At 44.6% G+C, this 23129-nt stretch overlaps 1 protein-coding gene across 7 annotated transcripts in view; it reads right to left on the reverse strand.

The window, feature by feature from the left end:
* The window catches only part of LOC135401153 (relaxin receptor 1-like), a 70955-nt gene that overhangs the window by 9385 nt on the left and 38441 nt on the right, over positions 1-23129 (reverse strand). For 4 of the 7 annotated variants that reach the window (XM_064633369.1, XM_064633366.1, XM_064633372.1 and 1 more), the window contains exons 2-11: positions 21202-21296; positions 20853-20965; positions 19205-19339; positions 17461-17544; positions 13918-14020; positions 13747-13818; positions 13593-13664; positions 9516-9587; positions 5045-5116; positions 3533-3604 (exon numbers count right to left, since the gene is read on the reverse strand). In XM_064633369.1, coding sequence (XP_064489439.1) covers positions 3533-3604; positions 5045-5116; positions 9516-9587; positions 13593-13664; positions 13747-13818; positions 13918-14020; positions 17461-17544; positions 19205-19339; positions 20853-20895 — 725 coding nt within the window. In that variant the 5' untranslated portion in view covers positions 20896-20965; positions 21202-21296. Of the gene's footprint in view, positions 1-3532; positions 3605-5044; positions 5117-9515; positions 9588-13592; positions 13665-13746; positions 13819-13917; positions 14021-17460; positions 17545-19204; positions 19340-20852; positions 20966-21201; positions 21297-23129 lie in introns of those variants that run through there. The other 3 variants (XM_064633368.1, XM_064633370.1, XM_064633371.1) reach the window with 3 other exon arrangements.

The following is a 23129-nucleotide window of genomic DNA, read 5'->3' on the forward strand; positions in this document are numbered from 1 at the left end:
ATCACATAATATGAATGTATGTGATGCACTGCTGCTGATGCCACACCTCTTATCGTCATTCATGTAGTTGTTGCTTGTCGGCCACATCTCACGCAGGCCTGTGCGCCCACCGCAGGGGGGAGGGGGGATATATTTAATGAAGATTAAAAAATTTAAAAATAAATGAAGGGCAAGGAAAGGTTAGCAACGCATGTCTCTACGCAATAGATGAGCGTTATCTGAGCGGACTATGCTGTCGTCTTTTTCGAGGTTGGCTCGAGAGTCCACATTCCCACAATAGTGACTTTAGTACATTGTACGCTATCGCCTTTGCGCACGTAAGTAATATCGTAGGTGGTTCTGCGTACCCGCAAAACATAAAGAGAGCTTCGCGCAGTGCGCTGAACCACCCCAAGCAACACGCCAATATTGGACCCATATGGGCTGCCAATATGGGACCAATATGGGGAGTGCAACTGACTGTCTTCAGCAATTGTCCGCGCCCCTCCCCTCCTAGATACTTTGACTCACAAGTTGGACCCCTGCTTTGGACGGGCAAGTTGGGCCCCTATCGATGTGACCAAGCTGTTCATCTTCAGTTGTGCTGGCTCGTAGACATCAATGAGTGAGCGCCAAATTTCGGTTTTGACAACGCGGCCAGGAGGGAAACAAATTGAAGTGCGGTGAGCGAAACGAAGGCTCATCTCATACGTAGATACTGTCGGACATATATAATGCACCTTAACTGAGCATTGTCGTTGAACCATGTTCCTTATCCTTTAAAATGTGTTTGGCTCCTTCGGGCTTGGTGTATGCCCATGTATATACGAAGAGCTCCGCGAATATAAAATAAATACAATGTCAAACTCGGGAAATGTGTTTTTGCGTGTTTGTATAGGTGATGTATGCACGTTAGGAGTGCAACGAAAAATAGGCATTTCGATTAAAATGCGATCTTCAATGATTATCAAACACAGCCTGCATCGGAAAAGGAGAAGCGCCTTCTTTCTTGACGTGACACGCCTCAGTAGGCGAAATGGGACTGCCTGGCACATGCATCGGGCGAACTGGGACCCCGTGCAGTTCTGGGGGAGGGAACATGGCGAGGTATTGGGAGATAATCTGATAAGAAAGATTAGGCGAAATGGGAATAGGCGAAGTGGGAAAACACGCGCCAATCCACACCAAGGACGTTTTCTATGTCCATCGAGATTCGTCAGCAGGATTGAACTGCCGACGAATATATAAATTTTTATACCCATATTGAGAGGGAGATATACTCCAAAAACAGATATACATGCACAGTGAACGTTGGTAATCCTTTCCCCAGATGGATGCCCTGATCCCCAGAATGGACAAGCACCACAAGCCCAGTGTGGTAACCTTTTCTCCTTGCTTTTCCTTATCTATTCGGAATCCTGGCATCGAGAGATCGTTTGACAAAACGGCGTTGCCGTGGCGCCCCCGTATTCGGGAAAGAGCTCACAGAGAAAGAGAGAGAGAGAACAACAACAATGAAGCAGGAGGGACGGGCTGGGGGCTGGGGGCTGGGGCTCAAATACGGGAGGCTAAGCACGGTTATGCAAACAGGGAAAAGAGAACCAAGTCAACGTAATATCGTTCATTCTTTCATTCTTCTTTCTGATGCGTATGAGCCTTGCATCATCTTGGGAAGCCATAATAAATAATTCCCTACTGCGCTTTCTCTGGAAGAATGAATGAAAAGCGTGTCTTTACTGGACAGAGCTGTGTTTTGGGGGGATTGGCGTCATGGAGGATATGTACTTCAGTGCATTTTTAATATGTTTCTCTGCGTGCATGTCCTGCATGCTGTCTGTGATGGATGTAGGACACAGCTGGGGCTGTCGTGACAGCTATAGAGCCAGCAGTACTTCAAAATTAGATACGCAAGCACCACGTTTCTTCGACTGACCGACACACTTGAATGTGTGTTGCATATACCAACAAAAGAAAGCGGGCACCGGCAAGCTAGTCCTATAGTGCGCACAGAAAGATCGGGAAGGTATTTTTCTTTTGTCGTGTTTTACCACGGTCCCCATTTTTTGCAGTTTTGCCCTCTCCTTCAAGTGCTAGCTCGTCCAAGTCAAATAAACGTGCTCCGTCTCGAAGAAACGTTGTGTAGCTTGCTTCTCTGCGTATGTCGCGTAGATCGGCCTTTTCTGTTGGCCTCTCCGGTTTCTTTGAATACGAGCGGTTGATGCGAAGACTATGCAACGCATCGTGTCCCGAGAAGTATGCAACGGGTTTTATAATCTCAACAATAATAATCGGTAGTAGGTAGACTTACACGTAAGATGGGTCCGCCCCCAATGGCGTGGCGACATGCTGCACGTGCCGCAGGGTAGGGTTCTTTTCAAGTGCGCCGGAAATCTCGGACACACGGTGCTGAAGCAATGTTTACCTCCCCCGCATTGCTACCGTCCTGAACCCGCGATGTCGAGCTCATCAGGCCAACACGTTACCGACTGAGCTACCGAGGCCGGCTTTTCTCGATCTCAGCGCCTCGCAAATCATAAGTAGTATAATTTCATAAAGCTCTATACAATATTGCGGGGTAGAGTATCGCCCCTTGCGATGAAACTCCCCATTCATCATCTCAAGTAAAGTTGTTTTTTTGTATTAATAATCCGTAAAACGTGAGCCCGACATATTTTTTTTTTGGATTGCGTGTTAGCGCCGCGAAGCAACTGTGGCTATGAGCGGCGTACAGATGTGGACAGACGGAGAGAGGACAGCAGGAAGGAGTGGGGGACAGGGGGAGAGCCCGACATATACGACACCCCAACATGGTGAACGTGCAAACGGGTATTTATTTAGGTAGGGTTGAAAAGTGGTGACGCATGTCGAAGTTTTCGCCGCCGCCGCCGCCGCCGCCAGATGGAACTGGCGTCAGTGTATTCGAATTCGTAAACGAACTGCTTACAGCAGGTCAAGTGTTTGAGCGGCTCCCTTGCTGCAGTAAACAACTGTTCTGACGTGATGGTGGGTTTATACGTATAAGCAGTGCAGTAAGCGACAAAACCCAAAAGCTTTTGACCAGAAACCTTTGTCATGCCCGCAGGAAGGTGTAAACACTGAGCGGAGCAGTACAAATGGTTTTCCCCTTTCATTGCGCACGTGCTCATATAGGTTGAACATAGCAACAGCATGCAAGTATAAGCTGGCAAAGGATAGTAGTTGCTGTCAATAATCTCCTTGAGCCTGAGGAAACATGTGGAAGTCTCGACCCCTTGTGTCTGTCCTTGTACATATCTCCACAGACTGAGGAAAACAACTCAGATTCGTTCGTCGCTCCCAGTTTCATCTCATTAAACATATTTGTTTTGAGACAGCCGAGGAATGTAGAAACTTTTTCAAATGAGGCCAACACAAGTAATAAAAAAAATAGAAACACCAAAATGCAGATTACTGCAAGAAAGCTTGTACGTTAATAAACAGTAGTTTCAGTGTTTTTATCTTTTTGAGATAGACCGGCAATCATTAACCTACTTTTAAATGAGGCACACACCCCGTATGGAAACACAAAACTTACAAGCGTGTCAACTTCTTCAGCGGCTTGAATACCTCCGCGTGCAGGAACACCAGAGAACAGCTCCTTAGATCTCTAGGGGAAGAAAGGAAGAAAGGAAGGAAAAAAAATTTAAGCTGAGACTTAATGACAGTGTTTTTTCGTGCGCACCGTTGAGAACAGCGAGGCCGTAACAAGGAAGAGCTTTTTGTTATTGCTGCGAGTGACAGACTTTCGGCGGTGCTTCAGCAAACTTCTGATATCGAATTGTGCTCTCAGCCGCAAAAAAAAAAAAAAAAGACAAAAAAGGAAGAAGAGAAAAAAAAAAGACATCGAATGTCGAGTACTCATTTTGAACGACGGACTGGTATCCGTATTTTAGTGAGAACGTGACACAAGGGCAGACTTGTACGTATCTTGAGTACGTACTCAAAATACAGTATTTTAAATACTTTTTCCGGTATTTTGGTACTCTACTCAATACTTTTTGCGACAAGTATTTTTAATGTATTTAAAATACTTTTTTCGGTATTTGCTACTCAGTACTCAAAATACTTTCCTTCCTCGTCAAGCCATATCTAGCACGCTTCCCGCCGTGCTGAGATTTTCAGCTCATTGGAATTTAACCCCCTTTTTATTCTTTTTATTTTTTTTCGGAAATTGCCAATCGTAAATTGGCTGATCCCAAGCCTGGCCTTGCTTGTCAATAGCCAACTTCGTCCGAAAACCGTTCCTATTCATATTGCCAGGTGAATCACCAGGGGATTAGGTACAAGATAATCCCGGCATTTATTTCCTTGGTCATCAAAGCAATAAACACGTGCCAGAGGTTGAAAGACCCGAACCGACATACAGGAGGGATTACGAAGTTTTGGGTCAGAACAAATCAACAAAGTTTTCTTGGGTTCACCAAAGTTCACCAAGCATTACTTGACACCAAGACGTTGCAAATGAAAGATATGCATGGCTGATGAAGTTTATTCCTTTCATTTGTAAGGCCACGTTCAGAATACGCGTTTCACTTACTGCTAATACTAAAGTACTTTAAAGAGTATCTTAAATACTTATTAGTAGTATTTAGGAATGTAGGAGTATTTAGTACTCTACTCAAATTACTTTCAGTTTTGGGTATTTTGTACTCTATTTTAAATACTTTTTCCGTAGAGTATTTAGTATCTTATTTTAAATACTTTTGCGCAGTATTTTGTACAAGTCTGCACAAGGGTCGGGCACTGGAGCGGGGTCATTTTCGTCAATCAATTTACAAGCAGAACAGTGTGTTTTCTGGAAGCATATACCGCAATGCTCCTCTCACGATGTATGCAAGTGTACGAGTGATTATGGTAAAATTTTGCGGATCGCAGACTCTTTGGAGAAGGCTATGGTTAGGCAAAATATATATTGCTTTATCCCCTCTGACTACTTAGTCTTTGCGTCCTCGTATCTCTCATTCTAGTGGCTTGTTTTATGGTGTCGTGTGTTATTGCGCGGACGCAGCGCGAGCTCTTTTGGTTAAATGAAATATCGGTAACTCACAGCTCGTCCAAGTTGTCGAGTCCAGAAAATGATTCTGGTGATGTGCCAGCGATTGGGTTGTGAGAAAGAACTCTGCAAAAAGAAAAGAAAAAGAAAGGAAGTGTAAATTGTCAAAATTACGTTGTCGGATTGCTGAAGTGATGACCACAGTTAGGGAGCGTATAGGAGTTGTCAGTAAAATTATTTATCAGAGTATTGCGTGATAAGCATTAATGATGTGATAAGAGTGTTTATATGCGCTGCTTTTTCTACGTTGCTTTTCGTATAACCTTGGATATGGTCAATGAATGCGGAGGCTGGGCCTTGTCAAGCACATTTCAGTTGCTTTTTGCCCAGTACCCCCAGCATCATCTTTTGGTGAAAAATAAACTGAAAGTGAAACTGAAACTGGAATAGAAATGTGGCCAGGTTTGCGGAGTTCCCCCTCCGGAGTTGGATTCCGACACCATTCCTATTTCATATAGAGCCCGGAATGGAATGGAAATTATTACTGGAGTGATAATGTAATCGTCCCGCTTTTTCACCGAAATGGAATATGAATGGAACGGCCTAGGTGACCCTGTGGAAGTGTTGGGTTCAACGCTGTGTCCTTCTGCCCCTTGAACACGTACCGCACCTGTCCAGTGTCACGAGCCCGGCTGCCGAGCTCGGATGTCGTTTGCTACTGAAGCGACGCACACCAGCAACGCCAACGCGTTCTGGGAGTAGGCAAGTACCGCGCAGGCTTGCACCCGGCACACAAACGGGCGGCCGCGTGAAGAAGAGGCGTGCGAAGGCAACTATAGAGAAACAATGTGCTCATGGGGACAGAGTGACTGCCGCTGCCGAAACAGGTCGCAGTGAAATGCCTTCTGGAAGAACTCAGAACTTGATGGTGCTGGATAGAACAAAAAAAAGAAAAAGAAAAGAAAGGGGAAGTGAGTCAGGACTAAATCGGGCTGGCTACCCCAGTACACCCAGAACTTACTTAGCACAATTTTAGGTGTATTATCGTCATTCTGATGTCAGGAACCCGTCTACACATTGCCTTTGTGCATTCTTGTTCCGGGTGATGTTGCCAGCCCCTGCACTGCTCGACTGGCAGGTATCAGACTTCTTGTTTCATTCGTGTTGCCTTGATTATTTTTTCCGGAATCGAAGGAACGGAATGGGCGCTGCTAAGCCATTCAAGGAGTGGGAATTGACCATAGCTCTCCACCCCGAGGAATTGAAAGGAATGGAAGTAGCACATATCTCCATTCCTCTGAGTGGAATTGGAATGGAATGGGCCACCTAATCCCGCAACCATGAATGTGAGACATTCAAATAGGGAAAAGAGAGTCCACCAAAAAAAATAGTCCATTTCGTATACACTTTCGTGCATTTAGACCCGAAAGGGACTACTACCCGTGCCAGATGGGTACGATATGCCATTTCAAACAACAACAACATATGCTGACGATGAGATGGGGTGTTTCACCGCGGCGGTGCGGTACGCTACCCCATTTCAATGCCATTTCAATGCCATTTCAATGCACGGTGAATGCTACGGGAATTGGCATTTACCGTACCCGTCTGTCTGGGGTATTACACTTGTGGCAATGGATAGTCCATGTCAATGGCGAATTCCGGTGGTGGCTTCCGTGGAGCGCAGAACAGGGCTTCGGCATGGGTTCAGTGTAGAAACTAGGGATGTGCTAATCGAATCTGCGAATCCTCGAATCCTAGGCAGGGATTCGCTAATCCGAATCCCAGTGCTCAAAACGGCGAATCAAATCTTTCCAATCCACCAGCCACGTTTGTTTGTTTCTTTTTCAAATTGGCGCCTCCGGTGTTCGCCGAATGCCTCATTAGCCCAACAGGTGTTTTCTTGAACATGACAGAACTGATGTTCTGAGGCTGGAACAACATAGAAAGGACAAATACATACAAAGCCTTTCGTACAAACACCTTTCACCAGGTGTTTTCTTGTTTGTTTGTTTAGATTTCTCTGGGCTGAAAGAGTTTAGACAGGAGCTGTTATATTACAAGTTTAAAAGTAACCTGGTTTTGTTTTTGATTGTTGCTTAGTTTTATGGAAATAATTCAGACTCGAGAATTAATGCGTTTCTTGTAGTCGATGGACGACATCATCGACATGTTAAATAAATTGCGTTTAAGAAGGACTAGATGGCTATATTTTCTCCTGAAACTGGAGCTTTATTTAATTTGGTTTTCACTAAACAAAGGTATCATATTATGCTTCAAAACACTTTTCACTAGAAGTGTTTTATTTTCCTGACTTTTTAATCTCTTTTTAAACAAAGGATTCGAAAGATTCGAGATTGGTAAGATTCGTGGATTCGTAGAACCTTGGATTCGGATTGGAAAAAATCCTGGATTCGTGCCATCTCTAGTAGAAACGAACAAAAAACGAACGAACAACCAATGAAATGCGACGCACGTTGACACTGAAGCGACTAGTGTAACACGGTAAGGTAACTAAAGCAGTCAGTAGTATTCTAATATGCACATTCCGGCCAGCCTAAGCTTTTCTTCGCTGGAACGACCAACGTAAATCTCCATAGAATTTCTTCGCTTTTTTTTTTCTTTGAGTGCTAATGGTGAAATAACAACGGAAGTGAAATTGGAGCACCTTGGGTTCTATAAGTCTCGCAAAGCGTTCATAATGCGTGATGCGAATGTTAAAGCCGTGGAATTATGAATGAATGACTATTCATTCATTCCTATCGCGCCTGTGTAAATTCAATATTTTGTGAAACTCAATATACTCAATGGCTGGGGCCGCGACCTTTAACTTAGCGATGTATCGTTTCCCACGCATTTGCTGTTTGCATGCGGCAGCCAATAGCAGCGCTTGTTGACAAGAATCCCTGCTAGATTGGCAACCCGCATGCTCCTGTTTCGAGAGGGCTCAGTTTTCTCCAGGCAGTGCCTCCAAAGCAAGATCGAAATCCAACCGAGCCCGGTTTTGAAATACTAGGGAGTTTTAGGTAAAGTGACTTTAGCTGTAGGAAATGGTAAGCGCCTTCCGATTCCGTATCCCTGTCAGTCAACCAGATATCAGCAACGTGATGTCACCAGTGCACTCCGAAGGAACCAGGCAATTGGGTTATCTTTTTTTTTCTCGAAAACGTTACCGTGAAACTTCAACGTTTTCCTAAAACTCTCTACCAAGGAACGGTTGATGTCAATGCCGCATAGCTAGAAATACTTCGACAGTAATGCACACGTTGCAAACATCAGTCGCTGCCGGTACATGCAAGTCGATAAGACAGGGCGGAAATTAGATGCGGTCACCTGTCGTCGCCTGACGTTTTTAGGCAACTAAAAAAAAAAGGAAGATAGAAGAAGAAGAAGCAATCAAGCAAGCATATTCGCGAATCGCACGTTATCTTGAGCTTCCAGATTGCGACGGATGTATTTGAAATGCTCGGAGTTTATTGACTGGAGCTCTTCTGCTTTACGTAAACTTGTAGGACTCGATTTCGCGCAGTTTTGCGAAAGATATGCAGGCGGTTTCATGCTTAAGCGTACGATGTGCCAGATTTTTATTTTATTTTAATGACTGATTGGTTGGTTGGTTCATTATCAGTGCATTTGCTGTTGTTGTTACATGCACAAATTAAGTGGCAGAATTCCCTCGGTCATCGTCACTGCATGCATTTGTTGTCGTGAAATGAAAATGAATGAACTGTTCTTTCTCCGTTATCGTTCTAACGTTCTAGTGAGTTTGTCGTAATACGGAATGATGGTTATGTCAAAGTAGCCAATGGTACCAAAACTTGTCAGTTAAGCGGAGCTATCAAGCTTCGAGGTTCCCGCTGCACCTGTGTCCGGCAACCAAGGCTTACTGTCGGATTTAATGTGATACCAATTCGGAAGTTTTCGTCGGAGACCCCTATGATAATATTTCCAAATGTAGGATGTACAATATGTTCGTAAGGGGTATTCGTGGGAGCCGGGAATTGCCGTTCGAATATTCAAGAAACGTTTTAACTATTACTGTCTCCATAGGAGAAGTTTTATTTCTGGTGTAAGGTATTCATAAAAAATAGAAACTCTGGAATATTAACGGCTTTTGAGCAGGAGGACCGCAATGTAATTTCAGAAGCGTGAGAGCGTCGATAGTAACTCAGTTTGGACTGCAGCTGCAACAAATTTGCATTGAGATGAGTTAGAATAATCGCGCCATCATTCCTTGTTCCTTCTTGTCTTTGCAACCGCGGAGCATACCAAGGCACGATGCACAGCCGAAACGTTATGCTGTCCATGCATTACTTTCATTATCATTTTAGCATCATCATTTTCACAGGCGTCTGCATTCTGCATGCAGGACCGTGCAAAAAAAAAAAAGTAATAATAATAAAGAGGAAAAGAAAAAAAGAAGAAAACCCGAAGCGGGAAAGCCGCATGTAAGAAAACGGGAACGCGTTTTTATGCAGGTATGGCAAGTGAAGCTGGACTTTGTGGAAAAAGAAGCTTTGCTTACAGCTTTTCGAGTAACTTGCTACTCTTGAAAACGTTCGCCTTCAAGAATCGTAGCTCGTTTCCGGAGAGGTAGCTGCAGAAAATGAACGACAATGAATAAATGCGCTAGCACTTGTGGGATTAAACACAGCATACACTGCGATGTCGTTATGGAAGTAACGGACTTTGGTACGAGAAACATACTTCCATAACAGAATTATGTTCTATGTCCTTCCGATACGAGGGCACCCACAGCCTCCCATGAAAGGAACCTATACCAACAGAGATGTGCCGACCGCGGTGGAGCAGCTGTCCCGCTTGTCTGGGAGAGTGTGTTACGTTGGAGGATGTAGAAAGCCTCCACAAAACCACTCTCAGCTAAAGTCGTGTGCAAAACGCCCAAAATGATGCATCGGTTTGGTCAGGAGCAGAGTTCTGGTCAGGAGTTATACCAATTCCCATCAGGGAGTTTTTTTTTTTAAATATTCCTTACAGATTCTTTATTAAAAGACGCAATGAGGGCAGCATTGATATCATTTAATTATCTAAATACATTAATTAGCTCCTTCATTAGGAGCTTTCGGGCAGAAGTGATCAACAACAACAGATATATTCTGACGATGAAGTGTGGAGGTTTTCCACTATAGGAGTGGATAGAGTGAACGGTGGAGTGAGATAGCAGAATGGGTCCTTGAAAGCATTTATATTTCTAACGATTCCCGAAATCAGCGCGTGCGTTGAAATATCGATGGCCGAATTTCGCTATGCAGATGAGCCGAAGCCGAGACCGCGCGTATCAGAGAAGCAGGGAGGGCAGCGCTCATTCCACGCCGTAGGGCCACTTGCTTTGGAGCGATGAAGATGATCGGAGTGGGTGCTGATCTGCTGGCCAGATCAACCGCATTGAAGGATGTCATGTAACTATATACTCCTGTTACCTTATTACCACTACCGCTTTTGCGGCCCAGATGTGCCGAGGACGATGAAGGTCATACGCTTCCGAGGCGCGCGGTTTTGATTGTTTGATTTGTAAAAGAAAAAAATGGCGCGGTTTTGGCTTCGGCTCATTTGCATAGCAATATTTGGCGATGCATATTTCAACGCAGGGGCTCGTTTCAGTATTTTCAGTGTTCCGTCCAACATACCGCGACCTATACAAACACTTTTGCATCAGTTTCGCCTTAACGTTCCGTACGGTCAACAGTTTCTTCATAAAGTGGGCAGGGCTAGTTCAGTAAACTGTCCAGTGTGTGCATCTGTGGAAAGCACGGAACGCATCGTTGTGCACTGCACAAGATATGCGTCCCAAAGAGCTACATTGAAGTCTGCTCTAGACCGCTTGGACAATAGTACATTCGATATGGTCAAGGTGCTCGGTGTATATGGGAACATATAAGGAGAGAGATGCGGTGCTATCAGCACTTGTCAACTTCACAGTGAGCAGTGATATCGAATCTGTATTTTAGGACCACGTTCTAGACATGTGTCGTCAAGTTCCTCCTTCCTGTTAGAGTTTCTGGCAATTCATTTCACTTCGAGGGGATGCAGCTACGCATGCGCACATACAGTTCGTGACCTGGAGGGGTGGTGTTTTTCTCTTTTTGTCTTTTCATCTTTTTATTTTTCTCTTCTTCCTTTCAGTGGGGTTCTTCCGTTTAGGGGTTCTTTGTGGGAGTAGCAGAATTCGTCAGGTGACGAATTCGATTTCTTCCCTCTTTTTTATATATTCATACTCAAACTCAACTCAAGTATTTTTAAATGACAGAATGGTTTTCAACGAGGATTGTCTTCCATTCGGCTATCTCGCTTTATTTTAGGTAACTCGTAATCTTACGTCTTACTCTCCTCGAGAGAATATCTTTCAGGTCGTATAACTCAAATGCGACTGCAACCGCATCTATGCTGCTCTCATAACTTTTTGTGAAATATCTCTTATATATATAAGAAATACCCTGTAGCAAAAATGCTTAACCAGTGTCACACGGGCGTTTCAATCGTTCTTCAGTTGAATGATGATCGAGCTGAATGGTAATCAGACGCTGCTACACGGCCACTCTGAATTGCCATTGACACGGGTGGTCGTTAGCTTGACGGAGGCTTGTGAAACGCCATTGAGGCTGTCAAGGGTCCTCGAAAACTACCGCTGCTAGCCTCGTGACCAGCGAACAAGCAAGCACTAAACAGATGCACAACAGACTGGTACCTAGGGATGGGCCAACCGAATCCTCGAATCCTAGGCAGGGATTCGAGATTCAGGAATCCGAATGCCCAAAACGGCGAATCGAATCTTTCGAATCCACCAACCACGTCTTTTTGGTTATCCGTTTGTTTGTTTGTCTTAAAATTGGCGCCACCGGAGACCTCCGAAAGCCTTGGTTGGCCGGCGCGTGTTTCCTTGTTTGTTTGTTTGTTTACATTGCTCTGGACTAAAAGAGTTCAGGCAGGAACTCTTACATTGCAAGTTTAAAAGCAACATGGTTTTGCCATTGATTGTTTCTTAGTTTTATGGAAAGAATTCAGACTGGTATTTCATGTAGTCGATGAACAACGTGCTAAATAAATTACATTGAAGACGTACATGGGTATGTTTTCTCTTGAAAGTGAACTACAGTATTATTTAATTTGTTTTTCATGAAACAAAGATAAAAAATTCTGCTTCAAAACAGTTTTCAGCAGAAGTGTTTTTCCGTATGGCTTTTTAAATCATTTCTAAAGAAAGGATTCAAAAGATTCGTGTATTCGCAGAACCTTCCTTGGATTCGGATTCGGATTCGGAAAATTCTGGATTCGGCCCATCTCTACAATAAACCTTCAAGAGCTGCAATGAAAAGTGATGAAACTTCAGTATAACAGTCACTAAATGCGGCTGACGTTCGCAATTCTTCTTGACACTCTGGACACCATGCACCAGCCAGACTTGTGCCCGTTACCGAAAAAAAAGAACTAAATACCGTTACCCGTTACTTCAGGAAAAAGTAACTAAATACGTTACTCGTTACCAACTTACAAAAGTAACGAGTTCTCGTTACTCACAGGTAACGAGTTACTTTTACGTTACCGCAGCATAGTTAAAGGAGCCAACGAACATGCCATCACTTGCCTTCAATTCTTTATTAATGAGGAATTGCACATCAGAAGAAGCAGATACTCGAAATTTATCGTTCGTCCTTCGTGTTCCGTGTCTCTCGGCCCGTTACCATGAGTCTATATCAGTTTGCCTGGACCTTCTCCCTTGTTTCGGAAGTGGGGGTGATCGGAGATTACGAAAACACAAGAAAAAACACTGGTTTTTGTGCCACCGATCACCAACGGTTCCCAAAAACAGACGAGGGGTTGCGTCATAATTTAGAGCGCTCAGAATCTTAGCAAAGACAAGAAAAGGCTAGAAGTCGAAACGCGGTTTTTGTAGCCATAGCACAATTGGTGGCCATTCTTGGGAAGGAGTGATGGTCGGAGATTACAGAAACAACAGAAATGACAACAACACATCCAGCGAGGGACTGCAATAATACTTTGAGTCACACGTCACGCAGGTCAAATCTGCATGCATTGCGCCACACAGAGTGCCGAAATGTGCTCCCCCGCGCTGAAGAAAAGGAACGAGTAACGTCAGTAACGAGTTACCAACTTTTGTAACTGATTCCGTTACTATTACCATTTTTTAAAAAGTAACTGAATCGTTACTTCGTTACCAAAAAAAGTAACCGTTACCAAGTAACGAGTTACTCGTAACGAGTTAGGCACAACTCTGGCACCAGCGCGGTGTCGACGCGACGCATGGTTATACAAAACGCGCATTGAATTAGTAGTTACATTTAATGAAAAAGTCACACTAGTTACAAAAATTTCAAAATACTTTTTCTTACATTTACCGTCACTGTCTTCGTCTACTGAAACTTGTGGAAATGGACGGACGGACGCGCTAGCACCACCCGGCGTTCAACGTGCGAACCTCTCAAGTCGCATCGTCCCGTGCGGCAGCGGGACAAAATCAGTGGTGCTCGAAATGACCATTGTCTTCCATGATCATTGAAACGTCCGTGTGACAGTGGCATAAGGCTATCCTACACTGGGTGCTTTTGAAGGGACAGGCACTTACACTTCGCGCAAGTTCCGGAGGTTTGAGAAAACGTCTTCGCTCATGTTCAGAATGTTGGAAGAGGAAAGCTGTCTGTAAGAAAAGGTGAAACACTGGTTTTGCATGGATGCCCCGTGAATGTGTGAGCTGAGAGCGAGGCCTAGCTACGACTTACAGAGATTCCAGTTCATCCATAAGCGGGAAGTCCTTGCTGTTCAAATTCCGCAAATCGTTTCCTGACAGGTCCCTGGAAGCGCAGAGATGAGAACGGTAGTTAATTATTGACATTGGTGCGCACACGTATATGCACATGCGTAATTCTCGTACACAGCGAAAATGTATTTACAGTTCAATCACGTCGGACGGAATTGCAGTTGGTACAGCAGACAGATCAGCGTTGTCACAGTAGAAGAAATATCCGTCACAACGGCACCCACGGTGCACCCAGTCTGCGACGAAAATATCAGTTATGGGGAATATAACATATGAAACTGGGCACCGTGCCCAGCCGCGTATTGTGTCGTCTCTTGCTTTGGATATGTAATGTAACAAAAAAACATGGTCGGTCCATTGGTGGATCCGACGGAAATGCGTTAGCATTAAAACTTGAAAACCCCTTTGGAACTCCCCTTCACAACGCTACACATCCCTTAAACGACCCTTAACAAACGTTACACAACCCTTCACACCACCCTACACAACGCTAACACAAGACAGCATTCACAGCCAAACGAGCCTTTCGGGCTTCCTCCGACGACTCAGCTTGGCGGCGCCGTCTCGGAGCCTCTGCCTTCTTTCGCTGGTGCTCCTACGCACAGCTTTCATAATCCATGGCGCGTCCACGCTGACACCTCTGCACCTGTGACCACCACAGCTGCACTGGCCGGTGCGCAGCGTCGCGCGTTCTCAACGCGCCCTCCGCTTCCCTCCCCACTCACCGCGCATGCGCGCCGCGCCGTGGCTACAGAGAGACCACGCCGCCATTCTTGCGTACCGAGGACTCTAATGCTCACACATTAAAAGACAAAAACAAAACAAAAAAACTGACGAATGAGGTCGAGAGAATTCTGTGTGGTAAGGGTTCGCAGGGCTGCACGATCACAATAGTGTGCACCAATCCTGGTCTCAGCAGTACCGCGTGCTCGTTGTGCTTGTTATGCTTTCAAAGTTTAAAACTGAAACTAAAAATTTAAATTATGAGGTTAACTAGTAAAAAGGCTTGGGTTACAAGACAACCTAATAGTATTATTGAAGCGCCGTGCATAATTTCCATTGCATCTAATGCCAGCCCTGGCACAAATTTTATCTCGCTGTTGCTTTCCCTTACTGTTGCATTCATATAATAGAAGGTTGTCTGTTAGTTAGCGACAAAATTTATAGTACACAAGCAAGTGAAATTAGCTTTGTCGCAGCACTGACACGGACCGTCGTTAAACACACTCTCCTACTCCCCCGTCGACAGTCTACACAACGTTGACTCGTATCTTTTCTCGATGTCAAGAGAATTAGGCCTCAACCTGCATCTTCGTATTTTTTCAATCACCATCATCATCACGGTGGCGTGGAAGTTCAACAGGATCATCCTTGCTTTCATTTTTGTAGCACCTGGCCCATTTTCTAGCCGTTAACAACACCGGGTCGTAATTTTTTTGTGACCAACCTTTCTGCATCACCCTTTTTTACATACACCCCCTCCAGTGACCAGCAAAGTGGTCACCACGCCCCTCCAGTGACTCCTCCATTGCAAAGTGGTCTCCATTAACATGGACGAACTATTGGCATATGATGATCACTCTCAGTTCTCATGTGGAGCCTTAGAAACTCACGGGTGCAATGAACTGGCATATAGCACATTATATATATAGCAGCCTTATTAATGCAGACGGCTTCCCTTGGCTAACGTAGGTCTTCCGTGTCGTCCACCCGCTGTGCCATTCACCAAGTCCATACTTGAACATACACGCATATCAAAGAACGCGGCATTGACGTCATGCAGCCCTAAACAAGCTCTTGTTCCTGGATTCATGCTGAGGACGATGAACATGCAAAGAATGGTTCTCAACCACGCGTCTCCAAAGAAATAATATTGATGGGTTGCCGAGCTGCTCTTTTCATAGGCTTCCAGAAAGAGTAAACAACAAAGCTAGTTTTAACCCAGGGATTCATCTAGAGAGTGTTGCTCACCCAAACAAATGCGGCCGTGCTTGCTCTATTGTCTTTACGTTGTGGTACGCAAAAATATGGTTGTGTGTCTACGGCTTGCAATTCCTCTTTTGCGAGCGAGTGTTTAGTGGGAAGTTATGCAGTGTTAAAAGAATTCTTAGCCTGAAACTCAAATGAAGTAAATAAAACAGTCGTAGCAGAACTATGAAACCAAAACACTCTCGCTGAACAATACCTGCTTCTATGAGGAGGCCAAACCTGGGACACTACGTCACTGAGAGTTAAGACACTAATATAAAATACTGTCAATCAAATCAAATCGAAATACTCTTCCCTGACTTAAATCTCCATTTTTTCTTCTTCTATCACTTACTCCCCCACTACTCTCATCACTTACTCTTCCTCCTCACGTACTTCGCTTCACTTACTCTTCACTCACTTACTGTTACCTCCTTGTGCTATATGTCAAGGGGAACTGCGTTCTCTTTACAGAATCTGAAATGGTACTCAAGTGAAATGCCTCTAGCAACTGAACTTTCTTTCGGGGATTGCAGCATGCCCGGGTGCACGAAAAGGTCCCTGTACTTGTATTCAATATATACTAGGGAAGCGCGTGCCCCTGGCACTTTAAATCTTCCCTTTTCTCTCTCGTTTCTCCTCTCGTTTTCTCATCGGTAATTTCTTCTCTGTCTCTCTCTCTGTTTTTTTTTTTTTTTTTTTTTTGCTTTCCACGAAGAAGAAACAGATATCGCGGGCGATATTTGGTAGGCCTCTTCAGATGAAGGCAAGTGAAGCTGCTGCTAAGTATGTTTAGTACTGTACTGAACTCACTCACTAGTGTGCTGAACTAGTACTTGTGACCTTTATATCTCAGTACACTGACACTGGGATAGTAAGCCGCAACTTGCGTGACATATTTTACTCGCTCATCATCACAGGTTGTATTTGTTGTTGTTGTTAAACCTTGGAATAGAAATGGAGAAAGGAACTGCAGCAAACCTGATCGTCTGGAATTCACGTAATTTTGGCGTACCTTTTACGTAACTAATATTACATTCGTATTTATCGTTCCCTGGGTCGTGTGCCGCAACGCATACTCTTCATCCAATATTCCGCCCGATTTCCCATGAAACCACAAAGTGTCACTGCGCACTAAATCTCGACTACTAGTTTTCAGAATCCTACCAAATTTATGTCATTGCAATCTATGCGTCTCGCGTTATATTATGCCGAAATATTTTGTTGCAATGCGACACGGAAGTGTCATATAATTAATTTTTAGTTTTCAGAAGTATGACGTCACAATGTGCGCAGTCTGCAGTCCGTGTGGCAACGTTGCTTCCCCAATATCTTTTTTCCTTTTCCTCATCATAGACTTGCAACGTGGGGCGGAGAGCGGAGAACGGGAAGATGCGCGCGCTGTCGCTACGAGACACAGGCCAGAGCTCATGTAACGACATCTATACTCTTGGAGAATCCGAAAGTATGAAGTTTTGCGAGTTATTTCGAAAATTCGTGGAACCTCGTTATCTAATACTATGGCGTTCATACTTTTCGTACCGAGTCTTCGAACGAGGTTGATTTAATATCCAAACAAAATAAATAGCACTCTTCTTTTCGTCCGGAGCGAGACTTTAACCAGATCGCCCATCATCCTGAACCGAATTATGTCGCAGGGTTTTCTATTCCTTCTGCAGCACTATACAACCGTTCATTTTATACTCGCCACATTGCTCAATGTTCTGTTCTCGGTCTTCGTCCGGGCGCTTCTTGTAATAGTCGTGGAAGAATTTCTTCATTTGTTCGTCTCCTGAAAAGAAGTTAAAATCAATACATAGCAAAACCGCCACCCGCATGACAGAAAAAGGCAAAATAAGTCTAATTCGGGTTCTATTTGTTAGGAATTAACGCATCAGTGCGGACAATTGCCGCTCAGATGGAGAAGAAAAAGCTGAAAGAAAGCACACGTGTGCTATCTTAATGTGCGTGTAATGTTAAATCTCTACTGATTTTTCTTGCCTAAGAGACAAAAGGTTTGCCACTGTACTTCATTGTCATAAGAACCTGAGGTCAGCTTTAGGCGTTTCAATTGTCTAGTGGAACTTCTTTTCATCGCGAACAAGGCTCACCTCTCAGAGGAATTGAAAATCGGCGATTTAGAAAAAATAAATAAATAAATAAACGCTTTCTCTAAAAATTGGGGAGCTTCCAGTTCTCCAGATTTCTCCCCTTGTTAGCCACTTACTCCACATTTTAGCTAGTGTATACAACCGGGGTAGATGCTTAAGCATCTGACAGTAACAGTTCATGATCGATAGAGGCCGCCGAACTAACACAGGGACGAGGAGAAGGACGGCACAGCAGCGTTTCCCCATTTTGGTCACATGACCCTGAAACGTACTCTCCAGCCACTGCAAATCGTTCCTAAACTTAGCATAAACTTCCGAGCTCTAAGTCCAGAAAGGAATCTATCATCGTGGCAATACATTCCCGTTGCCCCAAAAGGAACTAAAATTGCTTTTTTTATCCATAGAGTGTAGCGCGATTTAGTTACTACGTACACAAGGAAGCAGAGTTGTACGTAACGCGTTACTAGTAATTGCGTTACTAGTAATCAATTACTTTTTCAGTAATTTTTAACGTAATCAATTACTTTTGTGAGCAAGTAATTTTCCAAGTAATCTATTACAATTTTCGGTTATCAAATACTGAGTAATCGATTACTTTTTTAACCTTCTGTCAACAATGGCAACCCTTTTCAGCAAACCAATCTGTTCTTCTGTTCCACCACGAGTTCGACTGAAGCAATGACGCAGAGGTTACTGTGATGGCCGTCCTTAGTCCACACGTGTTCCATGCACACCACAGTAATATGATAATCCCTTACAACCGCGACCTACTGGAGCAACAGTAAAATAGGTGACTGTATTTATAAATTGTGCGGGCTGAACATAACAATAGTAAGAAAACGAAGCGGATGTTTCGATGTTGTTTTAAATGTGTATATAAATCTGTAATAAACGCGTCTATGTGTTTTGTATGTTGCTTTCAAATGTATTTGTGAATTTCGCTTATCATGTATGTTGATGTCTCATATTAGAATTTGCAACAAGAGCTGCATGGTTGCATTCACTGCAGGCTAGTTTGCTTTGCTATGGCCCACAATTTAAAAGTAACGGGAAAGTAACGCGTTACATTTTTAATCGGTAACGTATTACATTTTTGATGAAGTAATTTGTAACGGTAAAGAATTACTTTTGCTCAGTAGTAACAGTAATTGTAATCAATTACTTTTTTCGAGTAACGTGTACAACTCTGCAAGGAAGTAGCGGGTGCACACCGCGCACGCGCTCAACGCAAAGCAACGTTCCTCGCGTCCGCAGCGGGTACCCACTACTTCTTGTCGTTCGCAAAGAGATTGCGTCTGCAGTACTAAAACTTTCTATAAATAAAGAACTTCAGAATCTTACCACAATTTCGTTCGTCAGAACCATCGTCACAGTCGTTTCGTTTGTCGCACATAAATCGCTGCCGCACGCATTGACCTCCAGTCTCGCACGGGAAGTAACCTTTCGGACAAGAGGTGTCGGCCATCACGAAGAGGCCTGCACACGAATAGCTATGATGTACACCTTGTGACACCTTTACTTGAGGGCCTATACGGCGGGTACTGCCAGGGCCACGCAAAATTAAAATGAGCGATGACCAGGGTTCCTAGGTCTCCGCAGAAAAAAAAATCAGAGTTCCAAAAACACGTTATAATGGTCGCCTAAAGCCACTGGATTCAAAGCTCTGACTGGATTGGGGTACAGTCACTAAATAAGCTTCGCTTCAGAGTATCGACACTGAGGTCCAAGGGAGAGCAGGATCGCCATCTTGTTTCCGCACCGCATCGGTACCATCTCCATTTTAGGATCAAAGACGGCTAACATAATGCTCCCTGTGGGAGAGAGAAGCGTGTAGCGTCCCAATGTACTCAGGGTGAGCTCAAGGCCGTCAGCCTTGATGAGCTGCTTGCCAACGAAAGGAACATATCACCCGCGCACGATAAATGGCATCATGCGCTAAAGCGCGTGGGTACCGCGGCGCGGAAACAAGATGGCGCATGCTCGCTCTTGGAACTCAGTGTCGAATATCGATACTCTGAAGCGTAGCTTATTTAATGACTCTAGATTGGGGAATAACGCCATCCTTTCCCGCCTCGATCTTGGAGCAACAATGGCGGCCGCAGTATGTGTTGGCATGCCGCCATTGTTGTTCCAAGGTCGCGGCGGCAAAGATCAGACGAAGGCGATACTTTCCCCAATCCAGTGACTTTAACGTCGCCCTAGTAATCGCGCCGTCTCGTAACTCTCTGCGCGAAACGGAAGCCTTCAAACGTTACAAAGACGTTTCTTGCAGGAAAATGTGGCTTCGACCTTTCTAGACCTGGCTTCGTGTTCCCTCTGCCTGCACTGGTGCCCCGGAGTGACACAAGACTTCCTTACGCAGCCCAAAAATATTGCGAGCTCGCATTCTCATAATTTCTTCAAAATCGCAGCTATACTCTATAGTAAAGCATTCTTAAAGTAGAACTGTAGGAATACGGGAACGTTTTTCTCCTTGATGCACTGGCGCTGGGAGGGGAACAAAGTTCCTAATTTTCTGAGGCTGTCCATTTTATGTCAGTTATTCACAGGCTGGTATTTGAAAGATGATGGGTTTCGCGGTTGTTTGTGAACGATGACCAACCAAAAAGTGTACGAGGTGTTTCACGTCGGGGGACTGGTGTTGCGAATATTCGGAGAATATGCTGTTGGTGTCTTGTGAGTTCACGACCGGTAGCTAAGATCTGGCAGAAACTTTTGCAAAGGAATCGCCTAAGGTCCAACGCAAAGTGTGTAGGACTAGTTTCGTCCGGACAGAGAAACAAATCTACCATCTTTGTGCGCCCCAAAAATAAAGGCTGCGTTTTTTTCATTTCGAAATGCAAAATCTGTTGCCCTCCGTGACAAGAATCAAAATCTACATTCGCCGCCTTGAACCACGGGAAACGGAATCCTGGGATCTCTGGTGGCGACAGAGTGTCGAAACCTGTACGAATCAAAGCTCATAACTACAAAGGGGCGCGGAGCTTACAGTGTTCTATAGGAGTCACCACCAACAGCAACAGGAACATCATCCTCCTGTCCTGATCACAGGGCTGTAATTGGGTTACAGGCACTCTGTTCCACAGATCCTGTTAGGAGGCTCTGAAATGAAGATACGTGTTGCAAGCACTGCACGGAAACCGGTGCGGGCAAATCGGAAGAAAATTACAGGTAACAATATAGATAATATGAGATCCTGTAGCAACGGCGGAGTCGGAACGGAGCTTCGATAGTATAAGAACCTCATTCTAGGACGTGTATGTGCCGCAGCCACGCGACAATGGCACTGCAATGAGCATGCAAAGGTTTCGATGTAGTCATATAAGGAACATAATTACTCTGTATAGAAGCTTCCTCCTCTCCGTGTCAATGCAAACGATTCCCCGCAGAAATAGAGTGGTGCACGGCTGAAGTCGTCGGAAAGCCTTGCTGCCTGTTGCAAAAGGAAGCGAAATGAAAACACGCTATATTGGTGCTTCCAATGTATACCAGCTGTAAATTCGCTATATTATCCATTCGCAATCGCATGGGTAACTTATCGGTCGAACAGCACGTAGTGAGGTGCCTTAGCTACGCCCTTTGATGTCTCCACATTTCCGTCACAGTTGATTTGCCTCATGGGTCATGACAGTCATAATGTTTACGGCGCGCAAGTATAACATGGGTCGAACCGCACGTGCCACTCGCCGGGAGTAAATTACAGAGGTACGGCGAAATCCCGTAGTGGGGATGTTTGTGGGGATTACATGTGCAACAGCGTATCGTTACGCGTCCCCAGGCATGATTCCCACACAAACTGGAAATGAAAATCAGTTACATAGGTGCACTTGAAATGTTCAGGAAAGTACAAAATTACATGGAGAGAATAGGAGAAGAGGTGATGCGGAAAGGGAAACGACATTGGTGGTCGCCCAGTGTTATCGGAGGAAAAAGACGACGTGAAGCTATACGAAGGTAACATCGTACCGGTAACCAATCACGAACAACACAGATTGCGAGATTGGAACTAGGATAGCCTCTCAATCTGCTATCTCGCTTTTGCCCGCAATCCCCTAATTAAAAAGGTAATTAATGGGCTTCAGGTAACTAGTCATCTAGTGTTTGCACTCTTTCGTCGTGAGAAGAAAGGCCGCAGAACTAAACTGCAAAAACAACATCTACGCTGCTGTCGGAGCTGCTTATAAAAAATCTGTAAAGGCTAAAACATTAAATAAAAAAAAAAAAAACTCTAAGCGGGATGTTTCACATGCGGGGATCTCAGAAGACGGATTTCGTAGTGAAAATGAAAAGATGGCCTTCTCCTTGGACATCAAGCATCTGTACTGTTCACTGCAATAGAATGCGTTGTTAAGTAGAGCACGCCGGTTTCTTGAAGATAATTTGGTGCGCTTTCAATCAAAAGTTGGTATATCTGTCGAGGCGACATTTTGCGCTTACTAGAACTTTATCTGAAATCAACTGCCATAAGTACTGAAGGGCAATTGTACACCTAAGAAACTGGTATCTGTACTGGCTCGAGTATCGCGCCTGTTCTTTCAGAGGTTTATTTGAGTGTAATTGACATTGCTGTTTTGTCTTTTATGTCCCCTCTTTCATCAAATGATGTTGTTATAAGGAGGTTTGTAGATGATCTGCTTTTTGTTTCTACCAGGGTGTTATTGATCAATGTAAGAATGTAATTTTGTCCGCGGCCTCGGAGCCTGTGAGTTGTGTCAGCTGTGTTTGAGACTTCGTGTTTGTGTCTGTCCTTTCGTGTTCCCTAGTCTCGGGGTTTTACATTATGCATTCCCCGGGGCGCATTCCTCGGAAGCAGGGAAGCGAAGGTCAGTCCGGCCTGTGACGGAAAGGGATAGTTGGGGTATGCGGGGGACTCGTAGTTCTAGACTGGACGTGATCGGACGCTAGCGGAACATATCCCGGCTGAATCAATGTTAGTTGTTCTACTTTCCGTGTCAGAGCCATTCTTGGTTGGCAGCAGGGTACAAACTTGGCTATTACAGCCCACACCCGGGGAATAGATCCCACATTTGGTGCCCAACGTGATTTCGTTCCCTTGTTGTCGATTGGGAGTGATTCTGTGCGCCCTCTGTTTTGCGGCCCTGTTAGGATTTTGGGGCATCGCTGGTGTTAGGCGCTTGCGATGTGGTAATGGTGCGGTCAAAGGATGATTTAGCTGTGTCAGTAGCAAAGGATGACAGAAACAGTCTTGAAGCTGCGAGAGCACGTGGTGGCCTTGGCAATGTCGAGGTTAACACAGGGGCTGGTG

This window comes from Ornithodoros turicata, chromosome 7, assembly GCF_037126465.1.
Source record: "Ornithodoros turicata isolate Travis chromosome 7, ASM3712646v1, whole genome shotgun sequence".
NCBI lineage: Eukaryota > Metazoa > Arthropoda > Arachnida > Ixodida > Argasidae > Ornithodoros > Ornithodoros turicata.